General features: G+C 36.4%; 1 protein-coding gene across 10 annotated transcripts in view; it reads right to left on the reverse strand.

Moving 5' to 3' along the window:
* TANK (TRAF family member associated NFKB activator) overlaps positions 1-15,134 on the reverse strand; it is a 93,672-nt gene that overhangs the window by 19,449 nt on the left and 59,089 nt on the right. For all 10 annotated transcript variants that reach the window (XM_032409589.1, XM_032409572.1, XM_032409579.1 and 7 more), the window contains one exon: positions 14,604-14,722. In XM_032409589.1, coding sequence (XP_032265480.1) covers positions 14,604-14,722 — 119 coding nt within the window. The remainder of the gene's footprint in view (positions 1-14,603; positions 14,723-15,134) is intronic.

A 15,134-nucleotide genomic window follows, 5' to 3' on the forward strand; every position in this document is an offset into this window, starting at 1 on the left:
TTTTTTTTTTTTTTTTAAACCTTGGCTTTTTTTTTTTTCTTTAAGATTTTATTTATTTATTTGACAGAGAGAGACACAGCGGGAGAGGGAACACAAGGAGGGGCAGTGGGAGAGGGAGAAGCACGCTTCCCGCTGAGCAGGGAGCCCGATGCGGGGCTCGATCCCAGGACCCTGGGATCATGACCTGAGCCGAAGGCAGACGCTTAATGGCTGAGCCACCCAGGCATCCCTATGACTCCAAAGTTTTTAATTCATGTACAGGATATATGCTTGAACAGTGACCATCTATACATTTACTTCTGTTTCTTAGAATCCATATGCAAACTGCCAAAGTGTACACAATCATACAACATATAGCATTTTAGGAAATTATTTGGATTAAAGGAAACACCTGTATTCCTGGCATTAAATTTTATACGCTATTTCTCCCTCGTTCACCACAATAGTTTCTTAACCAAAATTTCATAGTTTATTTCTCAAACTTACTATTAGAAGTTAACCATTTGACAAAGCATGACAATGGAGAGTATCTTGTTACTTCCATCTTCTCAAAACCTCAATTCTCTTCCTGCCCCCCTATCTCCTAATAGAGGACTGGGCATAGTTATGGTAGCTGATTTAAAACACTTGTCTAACAATTTCACTATCTAGCTCCACTCAGGGTTGGTGTGTTCCCTTGAAACTGGGTCACAATTGACTCTCCATGTATTGAATAACTTTGGGCTGTACCCTGAACATTGTGAATATGTTGTGGAGACATTATACTACGTGGTGCCAAGGGTGGTAATGTTTTTGTAGGCCATTAACTTGGTGAGGCTCAGACTCCAAACTGTCACTCCTTTCCTTTGAAGGGCAGTTCATATTTCAGTTCAGCCCCATAAGCCTTAGCTGCAAACTGCTTCTTATTTGCCCCTGCACATCCATGGCCTCAGGGGACAGCCAGAGACTTGGGCTGAGTCTAAACACAGAACTTACGGTTCTCCTTCCTTCTCTGGCTCTCTCCTCTCTGGGGCTCTTTCCCTCTCTCTGGTGACCATGCTTATTCTGTGTTCATTCTCCTTCCTGATTCTTCCAGCCAGAATGATGGTGGGCTTTCTATTGGGAATTTCAGCCACTGCAACTATGACCACTCTCAGGACAAACCTACAGAAAATTGGGAATTTACTCTGAGCTGATTATTTGCTCCACACTTGACTCCCTTCTAAAATATGCAAAGTTCAGTGTCCAGTTCCTCAGGGAGTTACTCTTGTGTATGTTGCCAGAGTTAATACTGTTACTTGTAGAGAACTGGTTAGGTACTCATTCTTCTATACAGAAGCTCCAACTCCCAAACTCAGGGTTGTTTGTTTGTCTGTTTGTTTTAATCCCTTCATTCTTCGGAGCTTTCACCATAATTTTCCAAAAAAGTCTTAATCACCAATCCACTGGCTTTTCCTAAAGTTCTCATTCTGTTCACTGCTCATTTAACAGTATTCACACTACTGACCATATCCTCCTCCCTGAAACATTTTTTTTTTGGCTACCAGTATAACATATTTAGGTCTTCTTAAGTTTTGGTATTTTCATTGCCCCCTGACCAGGGCCATACATGTGGCCTTATTCTCTAAGGTTCAGACATGGGTACACTGTTCTCTCATTATATACTTTTCTTATCATTCATTCTCATATCAAATCTATTGAGTTTTCATTTTCTAGTCTATATTTTCAGGCCTCCCTTCTCTCTTGATAACCACTCTCATCTCTTTTGATCCAATACCTTTTCACTTGTTCTGTTGTCTGCTGTCGACCAAGTTTTAAAACATAACCTAATTACCTTTTCTTCAAATATGGTTCATATTTCTAACCTTCATTTTCCTTTTTTAATATAAGGATGTTCTCCATAGCATCAAAAAATCTTAGGTAAGATAGAACCTTAAAGAAAGTGAGATTAGGCTTTCCTGGAACAGTAAAATCCAAAACAAAAATGTGGGTCTGACAAAGGGCAATAAAATGCCAAGATCTATTATCTTCTTCATGTCAAAAAGAAATAGAAAAAAAGTAGGAAGGAGAGAGTTTTAGATTCAGCTTTGGAAAAAAGTTATCACTCTGTCCTCAGGACAAGAGGAGAAGAGAATGTTTAATCAGCTGCAGCAAGAAGGAAAGCAAGACTTACTGGAGTTATATGGCCATCCAGTAGAAGTAAATTCCAGATGACATATTCAGGGAATACGGACCAGTCAGTGAGCCCCTGCAACATTATGTGGATGCAATGTAGAGGGAGACATATTGTTCTTAATGTTAAATATTGAAGAGCAACTAGGGGTAGAAATAATGTGCGTAAACCCATCTGATATGGAATTACTTAGGTGAAAACTAAGTTGGAATACAAAAATCACAATACCACAGCTGGTAAACAAAATGGGAGAGAGAAAACAAGAGATGTCCAACTTGGATAGAAAAAAATCTTTCAGAGAAAAACTCAGGTTTCACAACATAGCAAGACTGCTTAGGTATAACATATTAGGTGCAAATGAAAAATTAGGTGAGCCTTCCCTGCCTCTCCCCCACCAAATTCTAAAATATCTTTAAGGAGACTGGTTAAATGAAGCTAAGTGGTTGTCTTACTGTTGATTTCAGATCCCATAAATACATTCTTATGCCTTGAAAATAAATTATGAGAGTATACAGTATGTAGCATTTTAGAGGTCTGCAGTTCTGTGGATACCCCAGGAAATGTATCAGGTACCACACTATCTTTAACAGATTACAATCAAAATTCAGTTTGTTCTGGACTTTATATAGTAGGTACAGAGAAGTAACTGGGAGCAATATATAGGTATCATGATTTAAAGTATAAAGATGTAGCTCTCTGGGCTCAGATGTAGTTTGTGGTGACATGGCTTAAACACACCAAGGTCAGAATCACTGGTAAATACAGGACCTGTTCTGGTGCCCTCTCGGGAAAATGGTGAAGACTGAAATAAGCCAGCATGCCAAATATACCTGCTCCTTCTATGGCAAAACCAACATGAAAAGATGAGCTGTGGGGATCTGGCCTTGTAGTTCCTGCATGAAAACGGTGGCGCCTGGACCTACAACACCACTTCTGCCACCACAGTAAAGTCTGCCGACTGAAGAAGTTGAAAGACCAGCAGGAGGCTCCACTATTTGAAACACTGTTAGCCTATAATAAATGGGTTAATTTATACAACAACAACAAAATAAAGGATAAAGATGTAGAACAATTACTTACTTAATAAATGCCAAAAGGACTGATGGACAAGCAATATGACTTATATACATAAATAAAGGTTCCTGAGATATTATTCTTAGAGCATAACATTATTTCAATAGAAGGAAAAGTAAGTAACTTACTGAGAAAAAGGCATTTTTCTAACAGAAAATTATAATCTGGTAAAAACTGGTTCTCAAAATACGGCTTAGTATCCCTGGAGTCTTGAGATCCTTTCAAGGGATCCACTTTTGGGAGAGAAATCTACATGGGCCCTGAATGTCCCTGCACATTTTTGCTGTGTATGACAGAATACAAGGCTCTGATTGTTCTTTACCTGGGATATTTCTCAGGATCGTGTTTGCAGGGGGCAAACCTGAAAGATAATGTCTCTCTTGGACAAGGAGCAGGCTGCTGACTGCTTGCTATAAAATGATAGATCTCCCAAGCTCAGTGTTTCTCACCTTTAATGCAACCCACTGCATATGCAGGCATCCATCTCAGTCTTACTGTGTTACCATTCCCCATCCCCAGGAGGGACCAAAGCAAATAATAATGCTCTTGCTTGCTGTGCTGTGTATAATAAAGATTTTTTTTCTCTGATTCAAGAGTTTTGTTTCTTCTTACAGCATCCCCGAAGCAGTAACCGGCTAACTTACTAGCTTCTAAGTAGGGTAAAATCAAATCACTGACCCTGAAATCCAGGGGGGTCCCCTATTATTACAATACTATTAGATGTTACTTGCCTTTTTTACTCTGTTGGCATTTATACTGATGATGCAAAAACAATGGTGAGTGAAAACTGCTGGCACCTGAGTATGATCAAGGCCATGGTACCAAACTGGAGTCACACTGTTAATGCCACACATCTAGTGAAAAAAGGATCCCTGGGGGGTCCTAAGCTATCTCCTTGATGAGACAGTAAAAATTATTAATTTTATTAAATTTTGATCCCAAGTCAATAGCTTTTAAATATTGTGTGAGACAAAATAGGAAATACCCATAAAAGACTTCTGTTTCATACCAAAGTACAAGGGTTGTCTTGGGGGAAAGCACTGGTTCAACTGTTTGAGTTGCAGGCTGAATTAGTCACTTTTTTTTTTTTTTTTTTTAAGATTTTATTTATTTATTTGACAGAAAGAGACACAGCAAGAGAGGGAACACAAGCAGGGGGAGTGGGAGAGGGAAAAGCAGGATCCCCACTGAGCAGGGAGCCCGATGCGGGGCTCAATGAGGGGCTCAATGAGGGGCTCAATGCGGGGCTCGATCCCAACACCCTGGGATCAAGACCTGAGCCAAAGGCAGACACTTAACGACTGAGCCACCCAGGCACCCCGAGAACTAGTCACTTTTTTAATGGAACGCCATTTTCACTTGAAAGAATGACTGACATGCAAGCTATGGTTATTCAGATGTTCTCAAAAGCAAATGAAGTTAGCCTCTCAGTTTAAGGAAAACTGAAAAGATCTGTTGTCCATGAAAAAAATTTAAGTTTTCAAGTGAAAATTAAAAGCTTAGGGAAGGGGCGCCTGGGTGGCTCAGTGGTTAAGCGTCTGCCTTCGGCTCAGGTCATGATCCCAGGGCCCTGGGATTGAGCCCCACATCGCATCGGGCTCCCTGCTCAGCGGGAAGCCTGCTTCTCCCTCTCCCACTCCCCCTGCTTGTGTTCCCTCTCTCCCTGTCTGTCAAATAAATAAATAAAAACAAAAAACAGCAATTAAAACAAAACAAAACAAAAAACACAAAAGCTTAGGGAATGTATACCTGTTACAGTAAGCTTGACAACTGCCCAATCCTTAAAAGACTTTTATGATGAGATCGGTATGATGTTATTAGATGTGATTTTTAAATATTTTATCATAACTAAATATTTGCAAGATCTGCATTGCTCAGTGAATCAAATTTTCTTTTTTTTACAAGATTTTATTTATTTATTTGACAGAGAGAGACACAGCGAGAGAGGGAACACAAGCAGGGGGAGCGAGAGAGGGAGAAGCAGGCTTCCCGTGGAGCAGGGAGCCCAATGTAGGACTCGATCCCAGGACGCTGGGATCATGACCTGAGCAGAAGGCAGACGCTTAACGACGGAGCCACCCAGGCGCCGAACCAATATTTTCCAAATAATCAATTCATGATGCTACAAAATCATGTAGGTAAAAGATCTAAAGTACAAGATGGACCACTGACTTTTAATGCAGTAGAAAAGTTCACTGGTTTCAGTTTTTATATTGCAATTAACACTTAAGAGACTACTACTTACTGAATTTTGGTATGGTATCAAAAGAGAAGAGCCACAATTTCTAAAAAGGTTATTAAAATATTCTTCCCTTTCCCAACTACGTATCTGGATGAAACTAGATTCCATATAATTCAACCAAAAAACAACACAACAGATCACAATAGACCAAATGTGGAAGCATTTCATAACACTGAGAAACAAATGTCTTCAAAACAGATTTTGAGATTTTTAGGATGACAGATTATAAGAGAAACTAGATTGTTTTGCGAGGCTAGTCCTAACCTACTGAGGCTGAGAGAACAGACTTTCATGATTGGGTCAAGAGAAATCAGGGCTGAACAGAATATGCTAACTCTGTTTTGTGGCATCTGGAGAAGAATAGAAAAAAGAAAAATGGGAAATGTGAGGAAGGGGCTTAAAAGGGGGAAGTAACGGGAGAAAAGTCATCACTAGAAATAATCAAATTTGCTTAGAAGCCCAGGAAGAAAACTTAAAAAGTGATATGCCACTTCTCATTTTTTTCCTTCCCTCAAAAATTATTTCCAGCATTATAAAAACAAAAATCCTAAAATAATGTATTGAATTAAAAAACAGAGGCCCAGAATAGGAAAGGGCTAGGTTGGATTAATAATTCAGATTTGGAAGGGTGCCTGGGTGGCTCAGTCAGTTAAGCATCCAACTCTTGATTTTGGCTTGGGTCATGATCTCAGGTTTGTGGGATGGAGCTCCACGCTCAGCAGGGAGTCTGCTTGAGATTCTCTCTTGCCTTCTCCCTCTGCCCCTCCCTGCTATGCACTCTCTCTAAAATAATAAATGAATAAATCTTAAAAAAAATTCAGATTTGGAAACAATCAAAATTTCTGCAACAGAAATTTCAAAGTAAATATTAAAATGCTTTGAATATCAACATATATTTTTTTTGTTTCTTAAGTCTGTAATGTATTTATTATGACACTTTGGAAAAAACTCTGAACTTTAATGAATGAACTGGTTGAAGATAATTTTTCTTCCTTCTAATTATTATTCTACCAGAGGGTCTATAAACAAAGACCAGTCTCCAAAGAAGAGTAATACAGAAGTGTTATACATTAAAAGAAGATATATTCAATCTAGTTTCTAGAAACAAAACTAGGGGGAATAGGACATTTGCTCTGACTGAGAAGACAGGGTAGGGTGCTCACACACATTTTCTCCAAGCCTACATAAGCCCCAACTTAGGCTGCCATGTGCCTTTGTATAAATGGTACAATCACTACTTTTATCTAATAAAAAGATGATGAAAAGAGAGAATTGATCATTAAACGAATACAGTAACTCTTTTTTTAACGAAGTTGAGTAATATAAGCAAATTTATTTCAAGTTCCTCTCTTAGAAAAGGTACTCTGTGTTTAGATGATGTAAACCACATTTGATTTTGCCACAGAAATCATTTGATAGTTACATATCTTGACTAATGGTCTAATTTCTAACTTTCATTCAAATGATGAAAAACATATTTATCATACACTTGTATATGACAATCTATTTTTTAATAAGCATGTAGATTTATTTATTTTAAATCAGTTCAGTACAAGATACAGATTGGTCTTGCAGTTTTTAATTAAAATAGAAATTTCTAAATACAGCAGTGTCTGTTCAAGCAACAAATATCTGTAAGGTAAAATAGGTGGTTTTGTTGTTGTTGTTGTTGTTTTTAGGTAGGCTCCAAAACTAGTGTGGACCCCAACACGGGGCTTGAACTCACGACCCTGAGATCAAGACCTGAGCTGAGATCAAGACCTGAGTTGAGACCAAGAGTCAGATGCTTAACCAACTGAGGCACCCAGGTACCTCAAAATAAGGTATTTTGATAGAAATATATCCACATGAATAAGAGAAAAAGGAAATCTGGAAAGGTTTCTGTATACCTTCTAGCTAAAAAAACAACCTGACCAAGTTATTAATGGCTCCAGATACTAAAATGCTAAAGGAAGGGGGGAAAAGGCTGTGAGTTCTGTTTTAAGAGTTCTTCCTGCAAAACCTAACTGGTTTCATATTATGGTTTTGTTGTTAGAGCAGTATTTAAAATTATAGATGGGAGGCTTTATCAGCTACATTTTCACAAAAATTGCTGTTATGTATTAACGTGTGTCAAGGTATTCATAATAACAATAGTCTACTATAAAGTTTTCATAATGAATATAAAACCAGGTACTTGGACAATATACAGCAACTTGACAAATAAATATAGTTTAAGAGACTTGCAATAGAAAAAGTGAGAAGCTATAGGGGGCCTAAACTCAGAGAGAGAGATCCCTAAGTGGGAACTGCATCTGAAATCCAGTGTATATGACAAATGAACAGTTCAAGGATGGGGATGCCATCCAAGACATAGACTTGTGAGGCTAGGATTTTATAAGTTACAGAAGTCCAGAAAGTAAAGCGGGGTTAAAGTTCATACCCTGCCTGCTGAAACTGTCATACTAACAACTGGAGGAACACACCAATGCCTCTCATTGAAGGACCATCTATAAAGTAACAAAATGGTAGGGAGCATTCTGTCTTCTGAAGCCATGATCATGTCATTTTAAAAAGGTTATAGTAAATGAAATGCTCTTTCAAACCCCCAGTTTTAGCTTTTAGTTAGTTAATTTATGTATGTATGTATGTATGTATATACGGATGTATTAATCTCTGCACCCAACATGGGGCTTGAACTCATGACCCCCAAATCAAGGGTCACATGCTCTACTGAGTCAGCCAGGCACCCCAGCTTTCAGTTTATATAATGTTCTCCAAAGTGGCCTACAGTAATAATTTTGGTTCTTGCCTAGAAATTATTCTTTTTCCATTAAAATCTTGCAGAAGATTTACATATCTGTGCACATACTACCAAAATATAGGCATATAAGAATATGTTTTCTTTTCTCTACTTGAACTAAATGTTGAGCCCCTGGCTCAAGCCTACCTTCAGCTCACCAGGAATTTTTTTTTTAAATTAAGGTCCTACACTCCCAGCTCAGCCAGGAGTCTGCTTCTCCCTCTCCTCTGCCTCTCCTCCGCTTGTGCTTTCTCTGTCTCTCTCCCTCTCAAATGAATAAATAAAATCTTTAAAAAAAAAAAAAAAAAAATTAAGGTCCTACATGTTTTATCTGTACCATAAAATTATGAGTGTTTCAGTTTATCATATAATTAAGACTTCACATTGTCTTATAAGGTTTGCTAATTGCTTTGGGTCTCCAAATCCTTGTTTCTCCAACCAGATTATATAGCTCCTTAAAGGAGATAGATCTTGTCATCCTCTTTTTTTGTATTCTTGTCACTGACTAGCAAGATAGGGCAAATAGAAGGAGTTCAAATACTTCTTGTCTAAGTGACTGACAAGTGAATTTTTAAGACATCAGCTTTCTTCAAACATGTCAGAGCCTCTGTATATACTAGAATTGTCAGGTACAGCACATCTTATTTCCTTAATATTAGCACTGATGGCAGCTCCACAGCTGCATCACTGTTTTACTCTTCTAAACCCACAAAATCTTTGCTGCGCCTCAAAGCTACCATATATCTGCTGATCTAATCATAACGATAGCTACATTAGAAATGTGCCAACTCTCTAACCGGCATCTTTCAGTAACAAGTGCATTCTTTGTACTTTTATACTTTTGCTTGACGCATATAAATCAGATGAAAAAAGACACGTGTAAAGAATAAACTAGAAATATATACAGAAAATCAGAAATAAAGCAAAAATCAGCTCTTTGGACACATAAACACATGAGCTCTATTTAAATAAATAGAAGTTCAAATAAACTCACACTATACTTTGTATCCTGAATCCTAGACTCTGAAATGACTTTACAACAGTCAATAATGTTGGTTTTGTTTATTAAATCAAGACTTTAAGCCAGAGGGCAGGGACAGTATTTCTTTGTTCTTCTAGTGGCTCGCCGTGTCAGGTACACTCAGCAGTTCAGTTAATGAATGAGTGAAGAAAATTTACCAATATCACCAAATTCTTCTATTTATTCTATATTATTGCTCTCTACATATTTTCTGGCATCCAAACACTCTATCTAGACTTTTGTGTAACTTCCACAAAAACAAAAAGTAGGACAGAAAGATGAGGGTAAACAATTTTTGTCAAACCCTAGGCAGCTATAGTATTTAGTTTGGCAACTGAGGTGCTTCCCAGAAGCAGTATTATAAAAATCTCTTATTTCCAAGATCTTAAAAATGACCAGTATATTACAATCCTGGCTTTTAAAAAAGTAAATTAAACAAAACCAATTTATATTTACATTAAGAAACACAATTTGTTATTTAAATAACTGCTCTCATAAGTTACTACGTCTGACAATGGTGTTCTACAAATAAGAGAGAGTAGTTTTGTGAAGAATAAGTAGGTCTATTTTTGTGTTATTTAATTTTGTAAATATTTTCAATTTTTAAAATTGGCTATAAGAAAAGAGTAACAACAGGCAACAGTTTCTTGGTTCTCTAAAACACTGCTCAGCTATTCTCTGGAAAGTCTACATTCATGTTAGAATTTTTGAAATTGTTCTTAAGAGGAGAAGCTATGATATTTTTTTCTTCTGAGATTAACAGTGATAGGATGCAGGAAGTTGAATTTACTATTGAATTCTGCCAAGATCCTCTACTTTTCCCTAGTATTTATCATATACATTAAACATTACACCCCACACCCCTGATCTTTGGTACCTTCTGCTGTATACCACAGTCTACAAATCCCATGATACTTTAAAAATACATCTACAAAATCTCTGGTACTCTTCAAGAAGAGGAGCTTATTTCCTTGCCTCTGGGGCACCTCGTAACTTATTTCTAATGAGCAGAATAAAGTGGAAGTGAAGGTCTGTGATTTTTAGAGACTAGGTCATATAAAGCACTGTGGCTTCCTCCTTGCTCTCTCTCTTGGATCTCTTATGTTCTTACTTTGAGTAAGTAATTGGCCAGGTTGTGAGGAAAGGCCCACATGGAAGTCTCCTGCCAATAGTCATGTCAGTGAGCCATCCTGGAAGTGGGTCCTCCAACCACACCAACCCTTTAGATGACTGAAGCCCTTGCTCATGTCCTGATTTTAATCACATGAGATCTTGAACCAGAACCATCTAGCTAAGTGACTCCCATATTTCTGACCCACAGGCACTGAGATAATAAATATTTGTTGTTTTAAGCTGTTAAGTTTGGGGGTAAAATTTGGGGTACTTTATTGTATGATGGATGATGCAATGACCCCTCTGCCAAAATATCTCGTCAAGAAAGACTGTGGAAACTATGGTGGTGTACAAGTGCAACTCAGGGGAGCCTGGGTGGCTCAGTTGGATAAGCGTCCAACTCCTGATTTTGGCTAGGGTTGTGATCTCAGAGTGTGGGACTCCGCACTGGGCATGGAGCCTGCTTGGGGTTCTCTCCCTCCCTCTGCTCACCTCCCCACCCCCAGCCAAGAAAAATAAGAAGTGAAACTCAGGTTTTCCATTAAACTGAGTACTTTTCCCCTAATGCCTCTAAACTATAAGCAGAGTACTAAGGGTCATCCAATTATACAAGCTCTGCTGTCTTGACTTTTTTTTTTTTAAGATTTATTTTTAGAGAGCACACGCATGTTCGTGTGCACCGGGGTGGGGGGTGCGGTGGGGGGGGCATAGGGGGAGAGAGAGACAATCTCAAGCCGACTCCCCACTAAGCGTAGAGCCCAATGCAGGGCTTGATCTCACGACCCTGAGATCATGACCTGAGCCAAAATCAAGAGCCAGACACTTAACTGACTGAGCCGCCCAGGCACCCCTTGACTTCTTTATGTCCTTTTAGAAGTCAAAGGACTCTTGCATGCTCTGTGTAGGAATACCATGAATAGAGGTTGAACTACAAATTTCATGTTTCTCAAATAAAATTTTCCAAAAGCTTCTTTCCCCTCAATATACCCTTTTCCTCTATTGTCTCATTTTCCAAGGCACTCAAAGTTGGCATTTGCCATGTCAATGGGTCTTTCCCCTGTCAAATATCCTAACCAAATCCTAAACAAAACAGTCTAAAGAAAACAAATCCTCAAACCACTCACCAAACTGAAGGAAAGAACTGTGGGTGATTAGTAGTTTCTTTGTGTTATTGGTTCAAAGCATTTCTATTAACTTAGTAATTCATTACAGAGGCTAGGCCAACTGATTGGGAATGTGATTTCTAGAAATCATTTAGTTTTTAAGAAGACTAATAATATAAAAGTATATTGAAAATAGAAAAAAAATGAACTGTACCATTTTCTTAGCCATTTCTGCATCATACCTTGCAGTTTTTATATGTAGATGTATACTTTTACAAAATTGCAACCGATAACCAATATATTTTTTCATTTTGGAAAAACCCTGATATATCCAAAATTGAAATACTTTAGGAATGGATTTCCCTTGTATTAACTAAATTTAATTATAACTCAGTATGTATAGATCAACATATATGCCAATTGAAAAGATTTTAATTCCAATTACTTAATTTGGCAATATTTTTCTAAATGAAGCCTAACTTTTTACAATATACAGCCAGCTCTCAAATATTCAATAAATCCAATTTATTCATTCTTTTAGAATATATTTACTCTTCTTTTTAATCTGTTATATATTTAGTGCTCATTAACACTTTGGCTCTGGATATATAAAGAAACATGAGAAAGCTGAAATACAAAAGAGTTAATTTTTATTTTTATTAAATGGTTACAGTATAAGAAGACTGAGTTGATGAGCTATTCAAGTATGTGGCTGTCAGATAAACATTTCCCCTACTAGTAAAGATCATTAAAAGAACTATTTGAATTTAGATTTATTTCTTACTTGGAGCTTTATTTTTTTCCCTCTATTGTCTGTCTACAAATTAAAGTTACAATTGATGCAACATTATTAATTCTTTAGAAATAAGCCATCTCTGACATAATTTCTGTTACTTATATTTAACGTTAGCCCGGGTATCCAGACATATATTTTACAAAAGACATCTTATAAAAATAAAACAAATGTAATTTAAAAAAGAATTCTGTTGAAGGTTCCCACTGAACACTTAATGACTGAAAAACAAACTCTAAAACTTCCATAAACAATGACAAATTACCCAAATATAAAATAAATGAAATTATTAACATATCTAAAAGCCTTTTACACCATCCCATTTGTTTTAACTAAGACTAATCTTTTCAAAAATACCTTCTCTATATTTAGAACTGAGATGCCAGATAATAATCTTCAAAGAAATGTTGTAACTGGAGTACAGGAATTTTGAATCAAAATTAATGGTAAATGGTAAATAATATTTAGAAGTCCCTGAAACAGGAAAGTGGAACGTATAGTTTACTTAAGCACTAAATTTGTAAGTCACCATTTTACAGTTCCATTATTTTATAATAGACCCAATCATAAAATTGTATTTCAGAAGTCAGAATCACTGTTTCTGAATTTTGTCTTTTGCAAAATAAACCTAAACATATTCCAGTGCCAGTGTATCTTGTGTTTATCAGCATTTTCAGATAAATGGAAATTGCAGTGGGGGTGAAGAGATGATGATCCAAATAAAAAAGAATGATTTAAAAAAAATGAAATGGGAGATACTTTAGAGAACTTCCCATTTTAAAATTTTTGTATATAGAAATGTATCTAAATTCGATTTCTCATATTTGATGTTAAATGAAAACAAGTTAAGATAGTCTTTAGTTATGGGAGGGGCGCCTGGGTGGCTCAGTCGTTAAGCGTCTGCCTTTGGCTCAGGTCATGATCCCAGGGTCCTGGGATAGAGCCCCGCATTGGGCTCCCTCTCCGCGGGGAGCCTGCTTCTCCCTCTCCCACTCCCCCTGCTTGTGTTCCCTCTCTCACTGTGTCTGTGTCAAATAAATAAATAAAATCTTAAAAAAAAAAAAAAAAGATAGTCTTTAGTTATGGGATTGGTAACTGAATAACCTTGGCACACAAAGCTAAAATCTTCTACCTTATCTAGAAGAAAAGAAATAAATATAGCATTCTTGACTTAATTGGTCTTATAGATGTTAAGAGTCCTCATTTACTGGGAGATCTTACTTTATTCAAAAGCTGTTTCATCCTACTAAAACCTAACTCACTAAAAAAATTCCTTTTTAAACATAACATTTCAATGATTCATAAAAACATGGAGAACAATATGCATCTATATATCCACTACCTTGATTTAACAAGTATTAGCATTTTGCTTAAGCTCTTTTAAAAAAAAAGAAGTTGTAGATACAACTGAAGCCCTCTTTTTTCCCTTCCCAGAATCAGACTCTTCTTTCTCCAATTGTAGAAGTGATTATTTTTCTAAAGAAGTTGCATAACTTTCCTGTCCGTGTTTTTATACTTTTAGTATATACTTGTGTTTTAATAAATAATGTCATATTTTATATTTTAAGAAATTTACATAAATTATTCCCATTTTATTATTTTGTAATTTCCACTTTTTATTCAACACTGTTTCTGAAATCTAAGCATACTAATATATAAATATTTAGTTAATTTTAATTTTTCTAAAGTGTTTCATGTAAAGGTGTACCATTCTGCTACTGATGGATGTTTAAGCTGTTTCTAAACAATGTAGTTTGAACATCCTCGTATATGTCTCCTTGCAGATACAGAATGTTCCTTTTATATTGTTTCCTTTTGCTTAAACTGGTTAGGTAGATTTTTAAAAAAATTAAGCACAGGCAATTGAAGAAAAAAACCAGAGTCTTGTTTTCTAATCCAGAATCATCTGTGCCTTACTATCTACCTTAGTTAAATGTTTTATTTCTTTGTTAAATGCCTGTGATATAGAAATGAGAATAACAGGAAACATGAAACAAACCTAAGCCTTTATTTTACTTGGAAATAGTGCTTCTATTTAGAAACATGTAAGTCATTTGTTTGTGTATAAACAGAATTTCTGTTTAAATTCCGATGGTGGATCTACCTCAGGAAAATAAAACAAGGAAGATGTGTTATGTATCTGCATCTGAATGCTGCTTTTTGCAGAAGCAATGGTAGGATTGAGAAGAATCTTGTCCACCTTCTCCCCTGTTCCTGCCCACCCAAATTTGATAGAATACTGACTGAATAATTCAGGAAGTCTGTGGAACCTGACTTCTCATTTCTTATTTCCTTTAGGGAATAAACCAGCAGTGCAGTCTACCTTTAATTCTTTTTCTCTTGGTATTCCTGATTTTACTTTATCATGTGGCTGATCAAGAGTCAAATTATTCTTCCTTGCTTCACTGTCTTCAAGCAGGGGAACATAGCCAAAACTGTTATCTGCAAGACAAAAACCTCTTGCATGTAAGTAGAGAACCCTTTTTTTTTGGTACCACATGGAAAAAATAAAAACAAACCAGGAACCCTAATTTTAAAGAGATTTTAAACTTCAAAAATTCTTTAGATAGTAATTATTTTAACAATTAAAATTTTTCCCATTTAGATTTTTTTCATTCCTACTAAATACACAAAACTCCTACTCCCAAAATAAGTGGTGTAAAAAATATGTACAATTTAGAAAACTAGAAACTCTTTGCAACTTAGTATCAACAATAGCAATTAAACTTTTAATAAGCCGTATTTCCAGGTATGCATCCTTTGTTTAAGATAATTATTTGCATAACTACTCCATACTTATTCTAGGAAAATTAGAAAATGCAGACATGCCAAAAATAAATAAAAGCTGCCCACA

This window comes from Phoca vitulina, unplaced genomic scaffold (assembly GCF_004348235.1).
Source record: "Phoca vitulina isolate PV1807 unplaced genomic scaffold, GSC_HSeal_1.0 scaffold1, whole genome shotgun sequence".
Lineage (NCBI taxonomy): Eukaryota > Metazoa > Chordata > Mammalia > Carnivora > Phocidae > Phoca > Phoca vitulina.